The 25893-nt window shown below is 47.3% G+C and overlaps 1 protein-coding gene across 1 annotated transcript in view; it reads right to left on the bottom strand.

The window, feature by feature from the left end:
- Positions 1–25893, bottom strand: part of ARHGAP35 (Rho GTPase activating protein 35) — a 578000-nt gene that overhangs the window by 74532 nt on the left and 477575 nt on the right. Inside the window, exon 6 of the mRNA XM_086938465.1 lies at positions 13313–13418. Within this exon, the coding sequence (XP_086794591.1) occupies positions 13313–13418 (106 nt within the window). The remainder of the gene's footprint in view (positions 1–13312; positions 13419–25893) is intronic.

Genomic DNA, 25893 nt, shown 5'->3' with positions numbered 1-25893 from the left:
CTTGGATTATTTTTTGGTGACCCGTGGCGTCATTGGGGACCTGTTGGTGGTTGACCATCTGCCTAGAACCTATTCGGACCACAGCCCTGTTAGACTACAGTTCCGTACTCCTGGGTGGGATAGTCCGAGACCGCAGTGGAGGCTGAGCCCAGATACGCTCCTTGACGAGCTTTTTCGTGCAGAGTTGGGGGAGGAGATCAGGGACTTTTTCCCTAGAAACAAGGGTTCAGTAGAATCAGTGGAACACATATGGGAAGCTCTCAAGGTAACCATTCGGGGCTTCTGCATTTCTAAGAGCCATGGGGTCCTGCGAGATATTCTACGCACCATTACCACATTGGAGAGTGAGTTGCGTGCCCTGGAGCTCCGAATGGTGGCGAGTGATGACCCACACCTACAGGCGACCTTTCGGGACACACTATCCAAGTATGAAGAGGAGGCTGCCAGGGAGGCGAAATACCGGGGCAAACACTGGGTGGCCCGGAAATACTGCGAGGGGGATAGGCCTGGCAAGGTACTAGCTTCACTCACGCGCGCGCCACGAGAGCACAATACCATACTAGAACTTACTGATGAAACTGGCATTGTCACCAGGGAATCGGATGAGATACTGACTACATTCACAGCACATTACTCCACACTATACACTTCCAAGGCAGAGGCGGATGCTCCATATGCTGACTATTTAGATGACGTGGCGCTCTGCTGGCTCAGCGATGGCGATAGGGAGTTCCTGGCGGCGCCTTTTGAACTCGAGGAAGTTCGCGAGGCCATTATGTCCCTACAGAATGGGAAGGCTCCAGGGCTAGATGGCATCCCAGCCGAATTCTACAAAGCTTATATTGATATTATGGCGCCCGTGCTTAATGAAGTCTTTACTGAATCGTTGGCTGACGGCAAGCTGCCTCGGTCTATGCGCGAAGTGGTTATCACCTCCCTTCTGAAACCTGGCAAGGCCCCTACTTCCTGCGACTCTTACCGCCCACTTTCCCTTCTAAATTGTGATGTGAAGATCCTTGCTAAAGTACTCGCCACGAGACTCTCACTGCTAATGACTAGGATCGTCCTGCCCGACCAGTCTGGCTTCGTGGCCGGCAGATCTACTTCCCATAACTTACGCACCCTGTTTTCCCTGCTACGCTCTGTCCACCCTGATATCCCAGTGGCGGCTGTGTTCCTTGACGCCACCAAGGCGTTCGACTCCGTTGAGTGGCCCTACCTCTTCTCGGTTCTGGGACGCATGGGGTTCCCTAAACTGTTCTTGTCATGGGTACGCCTCCTCTACACGAACCCCACGGCGAGAGTACTGATCAATGGGAAGCTATCGTCACCTATCAGTCTTACAAGAGGTACTCGCCAGGGGTGCCCGCTCTCACCCCTGTTATTTGCTATTGCGGTCGAACCACTGGCATGCCGCCTGCGTCAATTGCACCGTGAGGGAGCGATTCAATGCTTGCAGCGGCAAATCGATGTATCCCTCTATGCGGATGACATCACACTGTATGTCAAGCACCCGGAATTACACCTTAACCCCCTACTCCGTGAATTCGTCCTGTTCGGTGGCCTGTCGGGTGTTCATATTAACTGGGCCAAATCACAATTTTTTCCCCTTACTGACGCGGTGAGTGCTTTCCCATTGGATTATCCTTCGGTATGGTGCCAGGATGATCTGCGCTATTTGGGGATTCGCGTAGCACGGGATAAAGATGAGACACTTCGCTCCAATTACGGAGTGGCCATGACTAAACTGACCGCTTCTGTCGACAGGTGGATCACGATGCCGCTTTCAATGGCTGGCAGAGCCTCCCTCATTAAAATGGTGATATTGCCCCGCTTTCTGTACTTTTTTCTCAATATCCCCTATTACCCAGGGGCTTTTTTTTTTTAGGACACTCCGCGCCGAACTGCGTAGGCTCTTTTGGGGTGGCAAATCTCCCCGGCTAAAGTGGTCCACGTTGACCCTTCCCTACGACCAAGGCGGCTTCGACATCCCTGATTTCGAGGCGTACTACCTGTGTGCACAAGCGCATTTTGCCTACCATTGGATGGCTCCTACCCCCTTCATGCCACACATAGCAGTGGAGGATTGGATTGCACACCCACTTCCATTGAACGGTCTGATGCACTGTTCCGAGAATTCCATCTCTACGGCGAATACCTCGGTCTCATGCACCCTGGACGCGTGGCGGCGACTCGCCCGGCGGCTCCTCTGCGCGCTGCCCTACTCTCCTAAGCTTCCTCTGGCCTATCATCCGGACCTTGCCCTGCTATCAGAATTGGGGTTCCGGCAGCTCTGTGGCAAACTTCACGTCTCCTTCTGGGGCGACCTGTTCCACAACAGACTTTTCAAAACGGCGGATCTTTTCTTCCACTCGCATGCCCCCACACCCCTTGAGCTGTTTTACTATATAAGACTGCGCGCGGGGATGCGGGACATCCTTCCGGATTACCCTGCTGAACCTGCAACTTTGCCTCCGCTACACCACCTCCTGGAGTCTCCAGATGGGACCCGTTTGGTCTCTGGGCTCTACCGCCAATATCGGGGAGCTGCTCCCTTACCGGTCTCTGCTGCCAGACTGCGCTGGTCGGAGGAACTTGACACAGAGGTCTCGGACGACCAATGGCAATACTGCTGCGCATTGACTTCCCGCATCTCTGCCAGTTGCAGGTTGAAAATAATACATTATAAATACCTGCAGAGGGTCTACTACACGCCGGTCCGGAAGTACAGATTCGGGCTGGCCGATAGTGATCGCTGTGAACGGTGTCGTGCAGACCACGCTGACTTTCTCCACTTAGCATGGTCCTGCCCTCAAGTTGCTGACTACTGGTGTCAGGTCATCGAGGCTGTTGTGCAAATGGTGGAAGAAGACATTCCCGCTGATCCTTTGGTGACCGTCCTTGGGTACACAAAGCACATATCCAAGGCGAACAGAAAATTCGTCGATATTGCATTCCTCCTAGCCAAGCGACGTGTCGCCTGCCGCTGGAGCAGGGGCAGAGCGCCCAAGTTCAAGGATTGGTTAACTGACTTAACATATTGCCAAGATCAGCATAACACCTTTTCTGAATCATTGCCTCTCACGAGTAGACCCAGGAATGTTTGGGACCCACTGGTGCACTACTTGCTCAAACGCTCGGACGATGATGCAACGTCGGACGATGGGCTCATTGCTTCTCAATCCCTTTAGCATTTTTGTTCGCCTTATTACTACCTGGCTATACATGGCGCATGCTGTTTTCCTCTACCTATGGGACCCCTATGCCCCCTGCTGTCTCCTCATGGAACAGGTGGCACTAGCCTCCACGGCACCGCCCCCCTCGCCTCCCCCTCCTGCGGCCATCTTCTCCTTCCGTTGAGCCACGAGATGTCCCCCCCTTCATCTGGAGAGTGCTGTCCTGCATACCACTGACAGCTCTGCACTGCCACCCCATGGACTACCAATGCCTTGGGTCCTTGAACCCGGGACATTCACCGCCCCGCGCACTGGCGCCTAGCAGACCCACCACTTTACACCACTACAACACATTGTTATTGCACCATACTACACCATCGCGCATACGTAACCTCGTTGGGAAGTTGGGGTTTTCTCTTTTTCTTTTCCATGTTCTACCCGTTACAAAAAATTAGGAGTGAGATTCTCTTCTTGCTCACACAAAACCTGTTCGACTACAATACATCCTTCCTTGGCCTGCCCCGCCGGACGGCGCTGTGCTAAGCTTTCTATCTGTGATGTGCCGCCGGGCCCCCGGGATGCCGGCTACAAGGCTGTGTATTGTTGCTCCGCTATTGCTGCCGGCCTCCGGGTTGTAGGCATCTCAAGCTGTGTATCCTTGTATGCTCTTATCAATAAAGTAGTTTGAACACCAAAAAAATAAAATAAATAATAAGGTGAGGAGAACCACCAACCTCCCCAAAATTATGGCCAGGGCCAACTGAATACAAATAACAATCCCCAGCACACGTCGACGGTGTCTCAAAATGTCTTACAGTGCACAATATAGGCATAAATTATACAACAAGAAATCAGTTCTTTCTTTTTCTTTATTTTTTCATCACTTACAGGGAAAATTGTCCCGAGTATGTACTCTGCAATACACGGAGAGCGACATCCTGTTGAATGAAGTCTGATTCCCGCTCATGATATTGGGACCTAGTAGGATCCCTGGATTTCGGAACGGATGTATTTGGACGTTGTGTGTTACTGAATCCCTTTGTGGGTTGGAATTATCACCACAAATAAAAAGTTTCTACTAAGAGGACATAGCCTTGAGAAAGTTGCAGGACAATTTCCCCTGTAAGCGACGAAACACGTATTGGCTGTCTGAAGATCAACAGAATAAAGAAAAAGAAAAAAAAAAATCGGAATACTTGTTGTATAATTTGTGCTTATATTATGCACTGAAAGATATTTTGAGACCGCGTCAACGTGACCTGGCGATTGTTATTTTTATTAAGAGTAATGCACTGGCCTACATGGAAAGGAGTTACTACCTTCAGTAAGACGGATGCTCAAGTTCAAAGGACCATCTTGTCTGGGTTGAAGGTAAGGTACAGAGTATTTGCAGACAGTGCCTGTATCTCACTGACTCAGATATTGCCACTAGTAAGCCTGTTTGGATGGTTAAAAGTCTGAATAGGAAGTTGTTGAGCGTTTCAAAGGGAGCGTGCATCAGAAATTTAAGAACCAGGCTGAGGTCTCATTGGGGGTTTAATAGGCACTGGACACATTTAAGGAACCTATGTACAAGAGGGGATTTGAAAAGGGATGGCTGGTCTGGCAACTGCAGAAATGTTGAGATGGCAGAAATATAACCTTTTAACATGCCCTAAACAGAGCTCTGCTGGGCGAAGGAAAGAATGGACAGAAGAACTTGGGAAAGAGTGCAGGCAGTGGATTAACTTGTATGTACGATTTATACATAAACCAAGCCATACCGACAGCTGTACACCATCTTGGTTAAGGGATGCAAGAACAACATTATAGATTTTGGGAAGAAGGTCCAAAACAGTCAACTATCGCCGCTCAATCACAACGCAAGAAGGCAGAGTGGCAGGTTTGAGTATAGGACCCTCCCTTGTTGCCACGACAGAAGATCCTCCCGAAAGGGCAGTCTGATCAGAGGATCGATGGCCATGCTCAGTAGCTTGTGATACCAGACTCTGTGTGCCCAGTCCAGAGCCTCAAGAATGGCTAGGATATGGTCATTCCTGATCTTCTTGAGGACTCTGGGCAGGAGTCGTATGGGCGGAAAGGTGTACAGGAGGCCTGAGCTCCACTCAAGATGAAAAGCATCTCCGAGCGAGAGCCGCCTTGGAAACTACAGGCCACAAAACTGTTGAATTGTGCGTTCTTGGCAGAGGTGAACAGATCTAACCAAGGCTCACCCCAATACTGAAAGAGACCTTGTACTACCCTCAGTGGAGATGCCATTCGGGATGCGCTAAGCATCGACAGCTGAGGTGGTTTGCTCTGGCAGTTAGGGACCTTGCCATGTGTTGAACCATCAGGGATATGTCCTGCTGTTCCAGCCATGTCCAGAGACGCAGGGCTTCTTGAGAAAGGGTCCAAGACCTCACCCTGCCCTGTTTGTTGCAGTACCACATGGCTGTGGTGTTGTCCATGTACATCTGCACTAACCTTTCCTTGATGAAGGGTAGAAAGGCTTCCAATGCCAGTCAGATGGCAAAGAGCTCTGGCAGGTTAATGTGGAGTCTGGATTCCACCAGAGACCAGAGTCCTCTGATCTCCACCTCTCCCAGTGAGATCTTGTTGGGGAAGGGAGAGGTGTCTGCCTCTGACCCAATCACGGTTGACCAGCTACCATTGCAGATCCTTTGCAGTTCCCTACTTGATATGGACCATGTGGGAGAGATTCCCTTGATGCTGCGTCCACTGGAACTTCAGGCCCCAATACAGAGCCAGCATTTGCCAACGGGCATGCATCACAAACAGGATGAAGGAGGGCATGAGGGCCAGCAGACTCAGTGTCCGTCTCACCGAAATCCAGGACAGGAGCTGAAACATCGATATCGTCTGAATGTCCTAGCCTTGTTGCTCAGGAGGATAGGCCTGAAACTGCACCGTGTCCAGAACAGCTCCGATAAAATGGAGCGTCATGAAAGGAGTCGGGTGTGAATTTGCATGTCAATAGCGAAACACCGGCGTCACCTCAGTGAACACTCAAGGGGCACTGGTGAGGCCAAATAGGAGCACAACAAACTAAAAATGCTTGTGGCCCACCATAAACTGTAGGTCCCACTTGTGGGCAGGCAGAACAGGAATGAGGAGGTATGCATTCTGCATGTCCAACACCACCATCCAGTCTCCAGGGCAGACAGGACCTGAGCAAGAGTAAGCACCTTGAAGTTTTCCTTCTTGAGGAAGAAATTGAGAGAGCGCAGGTCGAGAATAAGACAAAGGCCTCCATCCTTTATGGGCACCAGAAAGTAGCGGAAATAGCAACCACAACCTACTTCTGGAGTTGGCACACTCTCCAAGACGCCTTTGGCAAAACAGCCTTCATTTCCTGGCGGAGAAGAAGTAGGTCGTCCTACGTCGGCCTGTCGTGAGTAGGTGGCACAGAGGAAGGGGTAGTCTTGAAAGGGAACGGAGTAGTTCCTCCGGACAATCTACAAAACCAAACTTGTTATCCGATGTTATGGATGGCCAGCGGGGAAAGTGATGGCAAATACTGCTGCCCATCGGACGCACATGATGGTTAACAGTGCTACGACTAGGAGGGATTGGAGGCTGCAGCTGCTGGGGGATTTGTGGGCTGACCCGACTGATGGTCACCCGACCCGCGGGGCCGGCAGGAACCTTGTACAAGGCTGGAAATCTTGCATGTCACGCTGGCAGAGCGGGTAAAGACGCAGTTGTACACCCCTTCCGTGGCCGCAAAAGGAGGATTGAGGGGGACAAGGGGCCAGAGAAAGGCCCAAGTACCTGGCCACAGCACTGCTGTCCTTATAGCACTCCAGCCCCGAATTCGCCTGGTCTCCAAAGGGATAGGAGCCATCAAAGGGTATGTTCATGAGTGAGTACATCCCCAGAAAACCCAGTCATGGCATCAAAGCGCCACTGTCAAAGAAATCGCTCTCCTCCCTGAACGGGTTGTGTCTAGCCCACAGCAAATGGTTAACTTCGCTGCATCCCTCCCACCGGCAAAAGCCTTGGAGAGCACGGCCTGGGTCTCCTTTGGCAGCACCTGCACAACAGTATCCTAAAGGGTGTTGGAATAGCAGCTAAAAAGGCACGCAGTGTTCACACATCGCAGTGCAAGGCTGGCAGAAGAAAACAACTTCCCAAGATTCGCCAGCCTCTTGTATTCCCTGTCTGGGGGTGTGGTTGGGAATGCACGAGAATTTACAAGGGGCATTGAGACTCGGACCACTAAGCTCTCTGGGCTAGGGTGAGAAATTTGGGTCTCTTGAAGCGGCGGTGGCAGCGGGCAAACGTCCTACTCACAGGAGACCCTGTGTTGGGCCTGGACTAAGTCCCAAGCAGGAAGTCGACAAGTGCCTCATTGAAAAGGAAAAGCGGTTCTGAAGAGGATGCTCCCAGCTAAAGCACTTCTGCTAAGACATTAACCTTGACTGCCACAGAGTGCAAGCTAAGGTCCAGGACCTCAGCTGCCCTCGCCGCCACCATTGCGGAGCAAGCTCCCTCCTCCGTAGCCACGGTAGGGGGAAAATGCAAACCAATAACTGGAGAAATATCCAGTTCACTGACTTTACCCAAATCCTCACACTAGTCCATTTGTTCTTTATAAAGCTGGTACTCATCAGGGTACCAGCGACCAATCCCATTCCTGCCCGAGTCGGAGTCCATAACAATAGGGCTCAGGCTCCGTACTGGAAGGCATGGCGACAAAGCCGGCATCTGACGAAGCCCTACGGATCTGTGTCAGAGTCAGGGATGAGAATGGGAATGGTGCTGGGAGCATCAGACTCAGGATCGGCGTCAGAGAAGTTTGTGGTCGTATGACCAGTGCTGAAGCCCCCAGCGTGTGTCCAGTAGGGGCCTCTTCAGAACTCAAAGGTGCGCCGGAGGGAGCGGACCACCCAAGTAAAATTCTTTCAATTGGGCGGGGGTCGCTCTGGCTCCTGGGAAAGTCGGAGAGGCGTGGAGCCAGGCCTTGAGTGGTGGCTTTGCCTCATCTCGTCGGCTGACAGACCAGGTGAAGTTGAAGCATGCTTTGACATTTTTTTTCTTGTGGGACTTCAGCTTACACGAATGGCTCGAGGTCTTGAAGTGTGACTATGACCAAGGGCTCCGCGAACACTCCCAGTATCTTCCTCTCGACTGGGACCTCGACCGTAGTGGTACTGCACATCCAGTCATCAGAAGCTAGAGGGATTTCTCCCTCAAGGCCTTTGGGTGCATGACATGGCAGTCGGGGCAGGCCTTCGGGTTATTGTCCCACTCCAGGCACCTGAGGCATACAAGGTGCTGGTCTGTCACCGACATCTGTCGGTGAAAGGTGCTGCAGAGCTTGAAGCTGGCCTTCTTCAATGATATTTTTGCCACACCACGAGGTAAACCTCAAAAAATACTTTGATAAAGCGTCGAAAGAGACTAGTCAAAAGGAACTAAGGGGAATTAGATCTTACCAGGTCTGTGCTGGCTGGCGGGAAAAGAAAATGAAGGATGTCAGAGCACCTGGGCGGTGCCTATATAGACACCCCGAACATAATTTCCAGTGCGGACGACACCAACAATGCCATTCAGAGCTGCAAAATGCCACCTACCAATGCGCAGGGGTAGTGCTCACAAAAAAGTCCTGATCCAGTCGGACGCCTGGGGATACTTCTAAAGTAAGGACTTTGCGGCAAGAAGTCTCTATAAGACATCAGCCTGCTGGGGTGGCACCTAAATGGGCACTGTGCGCGACTTCCGATGTGGATGACAACACTGACCCCAAGTAGAGCCGAACAACGTCACCACCTACCAGCGCGCAGGGGTGCTGCTCATCAAAAGTCTCCAGATTTAGTCTGCAGCCTGAGGATTATTCTAAGGTAAGGAATCTGTGGATAGAAGTCTTTATCAGTTATACAAATGAAAGTTCTATCTAGGTTTTGATAGCAGTCCAAAGTGTACTGTAATTCTGAGCAGAACATCTTCGTGTGCCTTTAATTATGTATCTGCTCAATGCAAGTTTCATTACATTCTTATAATAGAGCTGGGCCCTGCCTAGTAACGTAACCGTTGCACAAGTTACTACTTGTGTAACGATAGATCTGTAAGACATTAGTTACTGATAGATTCCTTACCTTAGAATATCCCCAGGCGTCAGACTAGATCCGGAAAATTTTGCGTAGCAATACCCCTGCACGCCGGCAGGCGTTGTCCGCGGCTCCGCGTCCGTCGTCGTTCGTGCCGGAATGACGTCATAGTACTTAGACGCCGACCATGCGCACTGACGTCAGTTCTGATACACAGCTTTTCCGCGCCACATACGCAGAGCCATGATAAAACCAACACTGGTGCCATGAAACTAGGGCCCTGAAAGGGGATGACCTTAACCCTAGATATCGGTTCGCAGAACGGGGAGGATGGGTGGGTCGGTAAGGAATCTATCACTAACTAATGTCTCTTACAGATATATCGTTACACAAGTAGTAACTTGTGCATCTGAAAGAGACACGTTAGTGATAGATTCCTTACCTTAGAATAGATACCCCAGTAATACCAACCCCGGTGGTGGGTCTGCGAACCAATAATCACACCAGAAAGTCCTGAAGGACAGAACGATCAAAGAAGCCATCCCTCCGGACTTGGCTGTCCAGGCAATAATGTCTTGCAAACGTGCGCAGCGAGGCTCACATAGCTGCCTGGCAAATATCCTGCAAGGGCACTCCTCGGCCCAGGGCAGTGGTAGTCGCCATGGCCGGGAAGAATGAGGCCGTAGTCCCACAGGGGGTTCCTTCTTTGCCAAGGAGTAACACGCCTGGATACACAAGATAATCCACCGCAAGATGGTCCACTTGTGCACCGCCTTTCCCTTCTTAGCGCCCACGTAACCAACAAAGAGTTGGTCATCCACCCGGAACTGGCGTGTGCGATCCAGATAGTAAGAGAGCGCACGTTTTGGGTCCAGACGGCGGAGCCTCTCTTCCTCTTTCGAGGGATGCGGAGGCGGAAAGAAGGTGGGCAAGGTAATGGACTGCCTGATGTGGAAGGCCGTGACAACCTTGGGCAGGAACGAAGGTCTTGTCCGCAACACAACCTTGTCCGGATGAACAGAGAGGAAAGGAGGTGTGGAAGAAAGAGCCTGGAGCTCACTCACTCTCCTGGCAGAGGTGATGGCAACCAGGAAAGCAGTCTTCAAGGTAAGAAGGCTGAGAGGACAGTTATGGAGCGGCTCTAACGGAGCACAGATTAGGTAGGTAAGTACAAGATTCAAGTCCCACTGGGGCATCACGAAAGGAACAGGAGGGAATATGTGTGTGATGCCCTTCAAAAACCTATTTTCAATCGGGGACTTGAACAAGGAAGGCTGATCAGGTAGCCTTAAGAAGGCGGAAAGGGCAGAAAGGTAGCCCTTGATAGTGCCCAGAGCAGAGCCCTGCTGGGCAAGAGAAAGAAGGAAGAGGAGAACCTCAGAAAGGGGTGCAGAGAGTGGATCCACAGCCTTTGCTGTGCACCATGTCACAAATCTGTTCCATCTGCAGGCGTATACAGACTTTGTGGAGGGACGCCTGGCTGCCAGAATGACATTACAGACTTCGGGAGGTAAGTCAAATGGCCTCAACTGTCGCCGCACAATCTCCAAGCTTGTAGGTGGAGACTGGACAGGTTCGGGTGGAGGACCGCCCCCTGCTGCTGCGACAGAAGGTCCTCCCGAAGAGGCAGATGAATCGGGGGATCGACTGACATGCTGAGTAGCTCGGGTTACCAATATCTTCGTGCCCAGTCCGGAGCCACAAGGATAACCTGGGCCCGGTCGTGCCTGATCTTCTTCAGCACTCTGGGCAGAAGTGGTATAGGTAGAAAGGCGTACAATAGACCGCAACTCCACTCGCAATGAAAAGCGTCTCCGAGCGAGTGCCGCCTTGGAAACTCCAACGTGCAGAACTGATGATATTGCGCGTTCTCTTCTGTGGCGAATAGATCTAACCAAGGCTCTCCCCACTGCTGAAAGAGGCCTTGCGCCACGTCCGAGTTCAGACGACATTCGCAATCCATCATGCACCGACGGCTGAGTTTGTTTGCCCTGGCGTTCAGGGAACCTGCCTGGTGTTGAACCACCAGGGTCACGCCCTGATGTTCCAGCCACTGGCAGAGGCGCAGAGCCTCCTGGCATAGGGTCCACGACCCCACCCCGCCCTGTTTGTTCCAGTACCACATGGCGGTGGTGTTGTCCGTGAGCATCTGCACTGCACTCCCCCGGACAAAGGGGAGGAATGCCTTCAGTGTAAGTCGGATCGCCCGCAGCTCCAGAAGGTTGATGTGGAGCTGGGACTCCTCCGGAGACCAGAGACCTCTGATCTCCGCCTCTCCCATGTGGCCCCCCCAACCCAGGAGGGACGCGTCCGTCACAACTACGTGCTCCGGGTGGGGTAGGGAGAGGGATCTGCCACTGACCCAATCACGGTCCGTGAGCCACCACTGCAGCTGTTTTGCAGTGACCTCCGAGATCAAGAAATGGTCGGACAAGTTGCCCTGATGTTGGGCCCACTGAAACTTCAGGTCCCACTGCAGAGCCCGCAAGAGGGGCCGGTCGACCGGTTACGACCCGGATCCGGATCCAGAGAGGGCCTGCGGCGCCGGGACCGAAGTCGGTCGGGGTCGGAGCCGAAGCACCCGACCCGCTAGGCCTTCCAGCCGGGGCCGTTGGGCCCGGAGGCGCCACGGAATCCGGCTGAGGAGGGAGGGACCTCAAGGCCATGAGGTACCGCTCGATATCCTCAGGCGTCGGGTCCTGCCCAGGGACCCGAAGGTGTGGGGCTGGCGGCGACGACTGAGACTCCTACGGAGCCGCGTGGGTGTTGTCACCCGAACCCCCGGCCGCATCGTGCGAGTGTCGGGGTGGGTCGGAGGAACAATGTCTCTCCGACCTCTTATGCCTCTTACCTGAGGACTTGGATCCTGACAAGCGATGTCCACTCCCGGAGCTGCGAGGGCTCCGACCCCGCAACCTGTCCATCGACCTCTCGTGGGACCGGGAGCGACGCGGGCCGACTGCCGAAGCTCCAGTCGCTTGCGAGACAGCTCCCGCCTAGCTTCAGACGTCAGGGCCCGGCAGTCGGAGCAGGTGCGGTCGTCGTGGCCGAGGCCTAAACACTTGAGGAACACCTGGAACAGGGTTTAAACCCGGGCATCCCTACTGGCACCGTTGGAGTCAGACTCGAGTAGAGAAATGATCAAAAAGATCAAAAAGTTTAGTCAAAAAAGACTAAGGGGTAGAGCTTCTCCGGATCTGCGCTAGCTGACGCGGAAAAAAGAAGGACGGACGTCAGCGTGCATGGGCGGCGTCTAAGTACTCCGACAACGTCCTTCCGGCGCTAAGGACGCAGTCGACTGACGCGGAGCCGTGGACGACGCCTGCCGGCGCGCAGGGGATATTGCTACGCAAAATTTTCCGGATCCAGTCTGACGCCTGGGGATATTCTAAGGTAAGGAATCTATCACAAACGTGTCTTTCAGATAAATGTGTTCAATCGCCCAATCCATCAGGTCTTTCAATAGGGCCACGTATACCATGCTTTTCTAGGAGTAGCATCTCCTGTTTAACCTCTTTCATGCTCATGGCGAGCTGAGCTCGTCATGAGGCACGGTGCGCTGGTGCTCATGACAAGCTCAGCTCGTCATGAACCTTGGAACGCTCACACGCAGGGATAATTCCCCTGCTGTGCTGAGCGTTCCACTGGAACTGATGTGGTCATGAGGAGCTCAGCTCGTCATGAGCACACGAGTGCTGTGCCTCATGCACCGGGGCGCTGCGCGCGCCCCCGCCCCCCAGCACAGCGGGGGAATTACCCCCGCACGGAAGGGGTTAAAGACTCTTGGGTGACAGTAATGTGTTGTCTCCAAAATGTTCGCAGTTTACCAGAGTCTAGTCTGAATTATATCACATTTTCAAACTATTGTGAAGATGAAACAATAAACCTTTCCGTCACTCAACATGGCTCAAAAACCAAAAAGCCAACAAATTCTTGCAAAATCGCAGATTTACGCTATATATGTCCAGTCAGAAGGCATATCATGTCTGTGAAAAAACACCCCTATAATGATGTATTTACTCAATCTAGTAGAATAAAAGTTGCTAAACATCGTGTGTCTAAACAAATCTTAGACTGACTGACCTGCTTAAATGAGAAATTACATATTTGCAGAGTTCAAAGTTCTCCTTTGGGAATTTCTTTAGCACCTCCTTCAGTGCATGTAGTTTTTGATCACGGTCGTTGATTTCTGGGAAAGTCAAAAAACAAAGACAGAACAGTTTAAAAGAACGCTTTTATGGATAATATAAAAAAAAAAAAGACTTCTTTCCACAATCACTGAATATACCTTTTTTTTTAAAATGGGGACCAGGCAGTTTAAGATTTCAGAATAGCACTCTCACAAAGTTTGTTGAGATTGAGGAGTTATTTTATAACAAAAAAATAAATGATACTATGTCTGTCCTTGTCGACACGTGTTTTGCAATATTTGAAATGGTTTACTCTAGGCCGATAATTTGGCTCTAAAATCAAAATACAAATAAAATATTACAGTAAATAGATTGCGGCTACACAAATTACAGAATTTTCATTCATATTTACATTACCTTTTATATCACTATCTCATCAATTTCCAATATTACTCAAGAGGGTTCTTCCTTTATGTAAATCCTTGCTAATCTGTTGCAAAATCCTCCACTGATGGTGTATATGTATTATGATCATGACCATTTTATGATGAAGTGAGGAAGTTTATTTGATATTACAATTGGAAATAAACTATGAAAAACCTGAAGGAAGTGAGTGAAATGACACAATGCTTACAGGCGACATGGATAAACTGAGCATCAGTATGCTAACATTTAGTAAATTATTTTTATTTTGAAATTAGGTACTGTATCAAATGTAAATCAAATAGTCAAAACTATACTTAACAAATGAAAGGAAATTATAACAGATGAACATGGGTCACAAAAAGGAAGAATGATGGGTAAACTCGTCAATCATTTGACAAGTTGTTGTGAAAATATAGTGAAGTGCAATGCAAATATCATGCAATACGATTTTATTTTTAATTTGAATTAAGAGACAAAAAACTGAATCTTATTTTGCGGCCCAAGTGATATTAAATATTAGTGTGGCAAGTACTACACATGTAATAGTATTGGCAATAACAGGAGTAAAAAGTTTGCCCAGGACACATATAACATGATTCCTTTTGAATTAGCAAATGAAAAACACATACTGATCATCCAAGTCAAACTACTGCGAGAGACTGGTATTTTGAAATGTATAATATAATGATACATATGAAAAAAGGTGAACCCCAAAATTATTGTAAGACATTTTTGATTGTGTCTGGAGCAGGTCAACACTACACACTGAAAGATGCACAACACACCCACCAACTGTTATCGTACTCCTCACACAATTAAATGTTCCTCACCACGATCACCCTTACATGTACACACAGTACAAAGTACCCACAACCCCCTTCTTTCAAACTCATGGGATTTTACCACAATTGGCTGGAGGGAAGACCAAGCGGTACAGCAATAGTTAATTTTCAACCCCGGGTGAAGGGAATCAACAAGTTACTTACCTGTACCATCTTATCATATTTTATATGTTTGATAGTCACATGCTTGAATCATTGCTGGTTAAGCTGGGAATTTTGAAATTGCAGAACTCCATAAACAAAAGGATAAAGGTCCAAAGACACTGTTACATTAGCAGTGACTGACCTACTACAAAATACCCAAATGTTAGCCAATTATAAGACCACATTCTGCACACCAATCCCACAGAGTAGAAGTATGTGTAGCATGAGTGAGAGTCAGACCTGGATCAGGGTAGCTCATGTGAATCTGTGACAAAAACCAATGCCGGAGAACTGAGTTACAGGTAACTTATTTCTTCTCCAGCACTGCAGCCAGAATAGATTCACATGATTAAATCTGAAACATACCTACATTATGCAGAAGTACATTTAAAATCACTTGGAATTTGGTAACCTATGAATTCCTTCTGAATATCTGTTCATTCTTTAAATGTATGGCTATTTGTCACAAAGCCCACTGGTGCTGCTTTGGCTGTCAGGTACTCAAGTCATCATAACACAGTGAAGGGTCATCTTAATCTGGTTCCTTATAAGACTGCTCAAGGAATACCCTTTGTTTACAGTACCTGTGAAATACTAAAATCATATTACAATGATGGAGCTGTTAGGATATCCACCACAAACCCATCTATATGTTCAAGGACAGCTACTTCTGAATTGGCAGAAGCAGTCGTAAGGATAAGTTAATATGTACCTAAAGATCCAAGGACACTATAAATTTCTCTTTTTGAAGAAGATGCAGAACCTCTTTGCCGCATGGGCATTACAAAAAAAATGCTTCTTTATGTACTTACTTAGCAGTCTGAGCTCAAGACCAGTTGCCGTTCCCCAGACTTTTTATTGACTGGCAAGAAAGAGTACAAGAAACTTTGTTTCATTGGGATTCCGGTACAGGGTCCTTCTCTTCAGCATAATGTTCATTTCAGACTGCACTAACATGTGATGTTGATGTACCGTCTTCTACAGAGGGCAGTGTTGTGATATTTGAATTAATTTTGAACACCATCCAGAACCCAGTTGCCCATTGTAATGACCTTCCAGTATGGACTGCAAAGCTTTGTGCGCATGTCGACTGTGTGTGTCCAGGATGCGACTTTGGACCTCCATCCAGAAGGATTTACTTCTCCGCATGCTCTGCTGACCGCAACATCCTCTATTTGACAAAATCTGTGTGTAGGAAGCTGGCTCTGTATATCCTATACCAAAGCAAGGTATAGTGTGCACAAAGTGCAGTTGAACCCCAAATGTAGGCAGAGGTAAAGGCAGTGAATACATTACTCCCTATTTGTGGTACTGTGGGCGAGCAATAAGGCTTTATCAGAGGGTAGTGTTAAGCATTTATTGCACACACTCAGGCAATAAATGATATCACACACTCAAAGACCGAACTCAGACCAATTTATTTGTATAAAAGGATAACATTACTTACACAGTAAACATCTGTTCATGGCATGTACAGCTGTAGATTCACAAGCTTTGCATACTCCTGCCTGCTAGTGTTGGGTCCGGATGTTTGCAGTTTGTTTTTCTTCGAAGAAAGTTTTTCCAGTCATGAGGTAGGCGACTTCTCCTTTCAGTAATAGTGCGCATGGGCATTGACTCCATTGTTAGATTGTTTTACCGCAGAGGGTGAGAATGGAGTTAGAAAGAGTAGAATAGAGATGTCCATGTGAAGGTATGTATACCAGAGAGAGAACTGCAGCACCTACAGGTACCCCGGGAGGTGCATGCGAATCTACAGCTGTAAATGTCTAGAACAGATTTTTATTGGGTAAGTAACGTTATCCGTTTGAGGCATGTGAGCTATGGATCACATGCTTTGCATAGACTATATAGCAGTAATCTCCCAAAGCAGTGGCTAAAGTGTAGCTGCTGGAGTTGTCCGAAATAGTGTAAACAGTACTGCTTGGCCTCATTGGCTTGATGTCTCGCTAACACATCTACACAGTAGTGTTTTGTGAATATGTGCGGTGTAGACCATGTTGCAGCTTCGCAAATGCCCACTATGGGAATGTTTCCTAAGGCCATAGCAGCCCCTATCTTGAGAGTGGATGGGCTCTGTGGGTATAAGTAAAGTTCTTTGATTTTGCATAACAGGGTTTAAATACATTTAACAATCCACCTTGCAATACCGGATTTGGAGATAGGATTGGCCTTATGTGGTGGTGCAAAAGCAACAAAAAGTTGTTTGATCTTTCGAAATGATTGTGTTCTTTCGATGTAGTATAAGAGTGCTCTTCTGACATTAAGGTATGTAGAGCTCTTTCAGCAACAGAATCAGGTTGAGAGAACTATTGGTAATTCTACTGCATTATTTATGTGAAATGCAGAGACTACTTTAGGTAGAAATTTAGGGTTTGAGGGCAGAACCACTTATTCCCTATGCAGTTGTAAAAATGGTTCTTTTATGGTTAGTTCAATGCAAAGGTATAAGCCCAGGCAGAAATACAAAACAAGAACTGGCTATTCACAAAACAAGATTTACACAAACAGAAACACAATGGACTGTACTGATATATAAAAATCTAATTATATTGATAAAAAAAGATTAAACACATATAATCCCATATACATGATATGTTTGATACAATAAAATATTCTGATTATTATTTTAAAAAAGACATTTGTTCTGATATTACTAGAGGAACAATATAGACATCCCAGATTGTATGAGGGGGGCTGTTGTCCGTCAACGCGTTTCGACACGTAGTAGTGTCTTCATCAGGACAAATATTATTCAGCCAAATCTCTAAAGAACAAAACATTTTTAGACTTCACTAAAACATACGGTACATTGTGTTACAATTAATAAATACTCTTTTTTCTGTCAGATAGAGCTTCTTTTTCTAGTTTTCCTTAGCCAGGCTTGAATATATAAATATTTGATATGAAGCTGAAGATAGACTTTTCAAATCTTGATAACAGTCCAAGATTAAACATTCTGTGGTAGTTCTTGATATATTTGATATATACATTCAGTCACATGTCTACATTATTATTGCACCCTTATTTAGATAGAAAGAGGGGAAAAAACAAGAAAAAGGGTGAATTGGTCAGAAGTATAAGGACATTCCTTGCTTTGGTTCCTGGTGTAACTATTTAGGGTTTTAAGTTTTCCACATTCCCTAATTTTCATATGTACTGGCAACTATATAGTTGTACCAATATGTGTATATACGCACGTGTACACATGCATAGCGCCATCATGGCATTAATCTTGTTACTGACCTAATCAGCATCTGTTTTAACCAATTTCCTAACTACGCTGTATTGGGACCAGAAATTTCACTCACCTTTATTTATGGGGTAAGACCAACTTTCATAGATTCCTGTAGTGTTTGTTAAAGTCAGTCGATACTTATCGAGCTAGAACGATAACAGAGAAAGTAGAACGATATCTTAGTTTATGCTTTATTTAATCCTGATTATTATTCCTAAAAAAAAGGGGGGGGGGATTTTCAGAAAGTTTCAGTCTCTTATGTTCTATAAACATTAATATTTATTTATTTTATCCTGCCTAATTTGATGCACCAAAACCTGTATGCTTTTATTGCTCGAGGCACAGCTGTTCTTATCTTTCCTCGTTCGTCGCAGTATTATTTACTTTCTCTTACATGCGGTTAATTCACCATACTTTTTTTTATTATAAGGAACACAAGGGTGTTCAAGTGTATCATTTGAATTAGTAATAACTCATAGTAAAGCTCCTTTGTTGCTTAAGCTAACGTGAACATTTTAGTCTTCTATTTACTGTGTAGGGCCATGGTGGTTTTAGTTTCCTATTTTAGCAAAACCCACTTCTTACCTAGAATCGCTAAATCCACGATTTGAAATTTTCAACAACGGATACGAGGAGTGGGGCACCTTTTCTATTTTTCTCTGTCGGTATGTGAAATCTGTGGGGAAAATAGGGTATTTCACTTCCTTTTAACTTGATACGATTGACTTAATGTTAAGTTCCTAATTTACATAGATGCAATTTGCATAGTCTTGCGTTACCTTTTTTGTCAGATTTCACTGCTCGCCTCCCACTTCACGTACCGGGACCACTATAGACTATATTTTTCAATAAAAATAAATGTTCTAAAAGGAAATTAAATCATAAAGTTAGCTTAAAAGGCCGTATTACACAGTTTGCAGGCTCTCAGGATGTTTAAACGTTATCAAAAGTATGCCGGACCTGATTTCTCACCGCAGCGATCGACTCTTGTCGAAAGAGGGTTCAGGGTTGATTGTTAAAAGACGCCTACCAGGGACGTTGTCTTAAGTCTGGGCGTGTCTATTTTAAATCGTAATGAGAGAAAACAATGTTTGTATTAACGTTGCTCTGATATATAGTTCTAGCTGGCTTTAATTTGACACAGCGGATTTTCACCTTCACAAGTTATGTCGGGACACCAGTGACTGAGCTCCCAAACGGGGAGTTTAAGAATGCGCTCGATTTGTTGACTTCTATAGTCTTGACAAAGCTCTCAATCAAAGGAGGGTTTTCTAGACGAGGCTCGTTAGACTATAAAGAATTAGAGCAAAATCACAATGTCAAAAGGCATTTAGATTTGTCAAGTAGTCTTATTCTAAAGCAAGCTTTTTCAATGTCATGAAAAACGCGTAGCGTTTCCCATCGCTCTTGTATGCTTACCGATTCGGTTCGTTTCAGGCTCACGTTCCCTGGGAAAAGGAAAGGGTTTGTAAGCTCCTTTCCAATTGGTATTTATACCATACTCCTCTAGTGTCATCCAGGTAAGGGCACGCCCATATTTAAAGCAGAATGCGCTTGTGGTCGTTGTATTACCATTACCGATTTCTAGGTAGCGTTTTTGATTTTGGAATTATTTCAGCTATTCCCATTCGTTCTCATTAAGTACTTGTGCTGATCAATCACTTTTCGGTATATGGGCTTATTCACAAAGGGATTAGTGAACTTAGTACAGACCACATTTTGTTGTATATTGCAAACCCTATTCTTCTTATTCTTGTATTTGACCTGAAGTTTCCTACAAAATCATAAGACAGTATCAGTATTTCTTTCCTATGTTATCGCATTTTCCCAAGGCAATTCTTGATTTAAACCATGGTTAAATGTGCCGAGGGTAAAGATCCAGTACACCTCTTTCTTTTTTCTTATTTTATCACCACCTCTACTGTTTGGTATGTGTACCTTTTCTAGGATTCGCCATTTCAGTTCATCTGGGGAGTGTCTATACTCCACGAAGTGATTTACAAGTGGCGCTGTCAACTTCCTAGTTTTTATTGCCGACCTGTGCTCTGTTAATCGGGTCTTTACTGCTCGCGACGTCTCTCCCACATACCCCAAATTACAAGGGCACGTGATTAAGTAGACGACATTTTGAGTATTACATGTCCATAGTTCCTTGGCCTGGATGTTGGTGTTATTAAACATCATAGTCTCCCAAGTAATAATACTGGTACACGACTGACAGGAGCCACAACGGGAGGTACCTTTTACTGCCTTAGTGCTTACGATTAACTTCTGTAGGAAAGGTGGACTTTCTGCCCTTTTGCTGTAACGAGAGCGTACTATCTGATCCTTCAGATTTTTATTTCGCCTATGCGCGAACATTGGTTTGGCTAGTTTTTGTTGATTTTCATTCAAATTTAACAGATGCCAATTCGAGTTGATTATTTGCCTGACTGTTGAATCCAAGGTGGAATGTTTTGTTATACAGACCAATTTAGGGTCTATTTTCTGCTTTTGTGAGTTCAGGAGTGCGTCTCGATCATAGAAACGAGCCCTTTTATAGGCCTCTGACCAGGCGACGGGGATATCGACAGAGAAAAATAGAAAAGGTGCCCCACTCCTCGTATCCGGTGTTGAAAATATCAAATCGCGGATTTAGCGATTCTAGGTAAGAAGTGGTTTTTGCTAAAATAGGAAACTAAAACCACCATGGCCCTACACAGTAAATAGAAGACTAAAATGTTCATGTTAGCTTAAGCAACAAAGGAGCTTTACTATGAGTTATTACTAATCCCCCCCCCCCTTTTTTTAGGAATAATAATCAGGATTAAATAAAGCATAAACTAAGATATCTTTCTACTTTCTCTGTTATCGTTCTAGCTCGATAAGTATCGACTGATTTTAACAAACACTACAGGAATCTATGAAAGTTGGTCTTACCCCATAAATAAAGGGGAGTGAAATTTCTGGTCCCAATACAGCATAGTTAGGAAATTGGTTAAAACAGATACAGATTAGGTCAGTAACAAGATTAATGCCATGATGGCGCTATGCATGTGTACACGTGCGTATATACGCATATTGGTACAACTATATAGTTGCCAGTACATATGAAAATTAGGGAATTTGCAAAACTTAAAACCCTAATTAGTTACACCAGGAACCAAAGCAAGGAATGTCCTTATACTTCTGACCAATTCAATGCAAGTGTAACAGATAATGTTTTGTATGGAAGCAGCAAGAGGGTTGATGTGATTGTTATTGCAATAAATAACAAAACGCTTCCATTTTGCTGCTTAACAGGCTCTAGAGGTAGGCCTTCTGGCCTCCCTCATGATGTTCATACAGTCAGGTTCAGATAACCAAACTTTATGACTTCAGGAGCCAGATTGCGAGGTTCAGTTGTTTGGGATATTGGTGTCTGATTTCTCCATGGCTCTGAGTAAGGAGAGTTGGTGTTAGGTGCAGCTTTTGATGCGGGACTAGAAAGCTCAAACAGGGTTGTGAACCATGGTTGACTGGCCCATGTGTGAGCTACTATGATCAATGTGAGGGATGTTTGCCTGAGCTTCTGAACCACTGCTGGAATGAGTGGAAGAGGCAGAAAAGTATAGCAAATATCCTTGGCCAGTTCATCCTTAGTGCATTGCCTTTGAAGAGTGTGTGTGCGTATCTGGAGGCAAAGTTTGGGCATTTTGCAGTGTGGCGAAGAGATCTATCGGAGGGAGTCCACATCTCTGAAAGTATGGGAGGAGAACCGGAGGGTGAAGTTCCCACTTGTGTACTTGTTACCTCCGTCTGCTGAGGAGGTCTGCAATCTGGTTGTTCACTCCTGGGTGGTGTTCCACTAGGAGATAGATGTTGTGGTGAATAGCCCTGATGCAAATGTCCAGGGCTAAGTGAGACAGTTGGAGAGTGTGCCCCCCCACTGTTTTTGAATGTAGTATATGGCTGTCATATTGTCTGTATGGACTAAGATAGATTTTCCAATCAGGTGCGTTAGAAATGCCTTGGTAGCTAGAAAGATTGCAAGCAGCTCTAAATGATTGATGTGGCGCAACGTTTGCCGTTGGCTCCACAGGCCTTGCACTGTGTGGTACTGAAGATAAGCTCCCCAGCCAGTGAGGGACGCGTCCGCTGTTAGTATGGTCTGTGGAATCAGGTCTAAATAGGGCTGTCTTTTTGATAAATGTTGTGTTCCAACACTGCAGAGAGTGGGCCAGAGGTCTTCAAACTTTTTTAGGTTGAGCCCCCTGTAAGACCTGTAGGCCTTTTGGGTGGTCCCTCCTTTCATTATTTATTTTTGTCCCCTTTTTGCCCCTTGATAGGTTTCATTTTCGATGCCCCACCCATTAACATTTACATATGCAAGTTAGCATCATGTGTCTAACTAATGAAGTATATACTTAAGCTCTTACGTTATTTTTCCTCTTCATGTGATTATTCATTTATACGTGTGGTGATATTCAGTTTCCTTAGCTTAGCTTGTGTGCCTCCATTTTGAGTATTCCTCTGTGTCTGCGAGTCGCACTCGCTCATCCCCCTCCCGTAGGAATAGAAAAACCCTAATGCAGCAGTTTTCCGTTTCTCAGTTAGCTGTGGCCGAAACTAACAAGTTCCTTATCAGTAATGTTCTCATACACCAGAGACGCTGAGGCCCAGCTCCGCTGCCTTGGGCAGAGATAGCCAAATGTTGCCTTTGCAGGTGCAGATGCCTCTTGTATGATGCCATTGTTCCTCTCTCTGGGGTTCAGTAATTTTCCAGAAGGGGCGTGTTTTGCTTCACTGTACCATGTTATAATGTATTGCTGTGATGATATGAGTTAGTCCTCTCGGCGCACTCTTTGGGGTGAGGTCGGACAGGGCCCTCTCATATGGGAGTTTGTGGCCTAATAAAATTACCTTGTTTATTCTTCTCCACTGTCCGGCTGACTTCTTACTGAGTAACTATAGGTGAGTGTGGTAGTTCACTCGGGTGGATTTGAGCCACTCTTATCAGATGGCGCCCGAACAGGGACCCCGCGATAAGGATCTTTCTCACCCGTAGGTGGGTAGCAGAAGACCGGGACCCTCTGGTCGGCACAGTGGGTCTGGGTACCCACATTGACGCCGAGCTTGGTTCTCGCAGCGCTGCCCCACCTTGCTGATCGGGAGAGGTCCCGGTTCGGGATCCTACGCCGGGGTCCGGAAGGCGGAACTTGGAGCTGACCGTGTTGGTCCTGGCAGCCGGAGGTGAAGAACGGTAGAGGTCGGTACCGCGTACGGAAGGTGAGTGGTCCACCTGTTTGAAGGAGCTGGAGTGCTCCGAGAGACTGGGGTGTCTCTAATGGTTTGAGGAGCCGGTGCGCTCCTGGGGCTAGTGTGCTCCGGGGAACTCAGAGTGCGAGTGGCGCTCTGACAGACTTAACGGGAGGTGTGGGGACGTTTGTTTGCGGTCATCCGACCGGGTGGCACTGTGGTGGAGGCGTGGCTCATTGCGGCGGGTCCCGGACTTCACCCCGAACGCCTAAGGCTGGCGATTTGGTAGGTGTGAGTTCTGGGCCTTTGCGGTAAAGTGCGCAGCGACCCGCAGTGCCGCCCGAGTGGTGGATGTGTCCCCTGGCCTCAGAACAGTTAGTATACTGTTCGGTCTGCGGTAGGGTCCAGGTTCCCCAGGACTTGGTCGACGGGCCTGGTCCCATTTTGGTAACACGTGTTTGGCAGGATTTTGATGTATAGAATGTACGTGTGTTTTTGAATTTAGTGTATACAATATAAGTGTGGATGTGTTAGGAGCCATTGTGTAATAGGAAATTAGTGAACAGTGAGAAGGTGTGATTACATTGGTGCGAAGATGCCGTGTTTCAGCAAGTTGCGGTGTTTCGGATGCTGCTGTCGCGTTTCGGACTCTAGATTGGCTGAAAGTCAACCTGCCCCGGTGGAGGGCTCCCCAAATTTTTATATGTATGTGAAACATGGATTGCCCCCGATTTTGTTTGGTACTTTGTGGCACAGGTATACCAAGGACAATGTGGATTTGCAGTGGCCATTGACAGGCTCTTTTGACGTGGCAAAATTAGACTATTTACAAGACAGATTGTTCGCTAGGCGTAGTCGTCAGAGCATGTTTGACTCATTACGGATGTGGCAGAAGGACGTGAGAGAACGTCAGTTGAGAGAGGAGAAGGTGGCACAGAAGAGGGCGGCGCAGACAATGGCTCAGAAAGCGAGGGAGCATACAAAGAAAGAGAACGAGCAGCGGGTTGAGCGCGCAGATAGGCTTTTCAGGCTGAAGGAAAATAAAAGTTATGTAGTGCGAGAGGATGAGCAGGACGAGATGGAAGATGTTTTGAGTACCCGACCCCCTCCCCCTTATGCCCCGCAGCCATTATATCCCACGTTGCCGGGTTCGGTTTCCTCCGGTGGGGTTTCGGACCCGCAAGCAAGTGCCCCACACCCGTCTGGCGTGTCGTCTTCTGCCTCCCCATTGTTGCCAGCGCCCCTTGTTTCTTTGCTTGCGGCAAGCTCACCAGCTCCCTCCCAGCTTCTCTCAGCACTCCCTGCTGTCTCTGCTAGTGCTACTCCCAGTGAGGGGTTGTTGACACCGAATAGAGGTATGGGAAGTGGGTTGCTCTCCCAAGTGCGAAAATTGCTTACACGCTCCACAATTGGCTTAGATGAAAAAACGGTGGTGGCTAATCAAGCTTGTCAGTGGGCCAGGAATAATATTTATTCGTTTGAGGACATTTGGTCCACAATGAAAGATTTTGAACCTCTGATGCAGCAGCATGCTTTGTGGCACATGTCGACAACGCTGATAGCGCTATGGGAACAGGGGTATGGAGGAGCGGCACCCGCAATTTTACAAGATATAAAAAATGGAGCCTATAGGGCTAACACTGGGGTACGGGAGGTGATGCGAAGTTTGAGATCCCTGTTAGAGTATAGAAATGAATTACCTTCTGCGGGTACACCCCATTTTCCTGAGATACACCCAATGCGTGAGGTACACCCTATTTTTCACCCTGAAGCCCCCGAAGTGGTAGATCCAGTCACACATGCTGTCACTAGGGCTCGTGTAGACGCCCATTTTCAAGAACAGTGGGTATATACGCCGTGGAAAAGGAGTGAGGTGTTCGCTTTGAAGGCTCAGTTGCCAGATTCCAGAAAAAATCCGACTGCCTATTACAAAGAATTGACGGAAGCTGCATCCTCGACCGTTATGACTTTAGCGGACATTAAATTATTCTTTGGCTTATTAGTCCCGGTGGACATGTGGAGGCAGGTGAAGGGCACTGATTATACGGAGGAACTGGGTGGTACATGGGTGGAATTGCAGGATTGGGACAAGGAACGAAAGCCAGGTGAGTAGCCGAAAGCAGAGATTTTAGCCTTGCTGAATTATTAAGTATATGCATTCTCTTATTCCCCCAAAGAAGGTGGACTGGGATAAGTTGACAGCCTGTAGACAGAAAAAGGATGAAGCTGTCTGATTTTTTTTACTAAGTTTGAAGAGACTTTTATGGATTTCATTGGACAGGACATGTCACAGGACGGAGGGCTACGACTTTTCGTTAACAGGTTCGTAATGAACTTGTTACCGGAAATATCGGCGAGGTTGCAGGCGTCAGAGAGTACGTGGATGACGTCCACGCCCTCTGGCATTCTAAGCATGGCTCAGTATTACGAACATAGAGAAAATGAGAGTAAGGACAAGCAAGAAAAGAAAGCCAAGGATTTGAAGACAAGGGTTTTGTTACAACATGTGTCCAAAGGTCGAGGCAGAGGTGCTTCACCTGCGGCAGCGGGACGAGGGGGAAGTGGTTACGGAAGGGGTGACAAGAGAGAGATTGGGACAGAATCAGTGTGCAAAATGTAAACAGGAGGGGCATTGGTGGAGAGATTGCCCCGAGTTTCAGTCGAATG

Source organism: Lissotriton vulgaris, chromosome 9 (assembly GCF_964263255.1).
Source record: "Lissotriton vulgaris chromosome 9, aLisVul1.2, whole genome shotgun sequence".
Taxonomy (NCBI): Eukaryota; Metazoa; Chordata; class Amphibia; order Caudata; family Salamandridae; genus Lissotriton; species Lissotriton vulgaris.
Note: the sequence above shows the minus strand (reverse complement) of the source record. Positions and strands in the feature narration are given on the sequence as shown.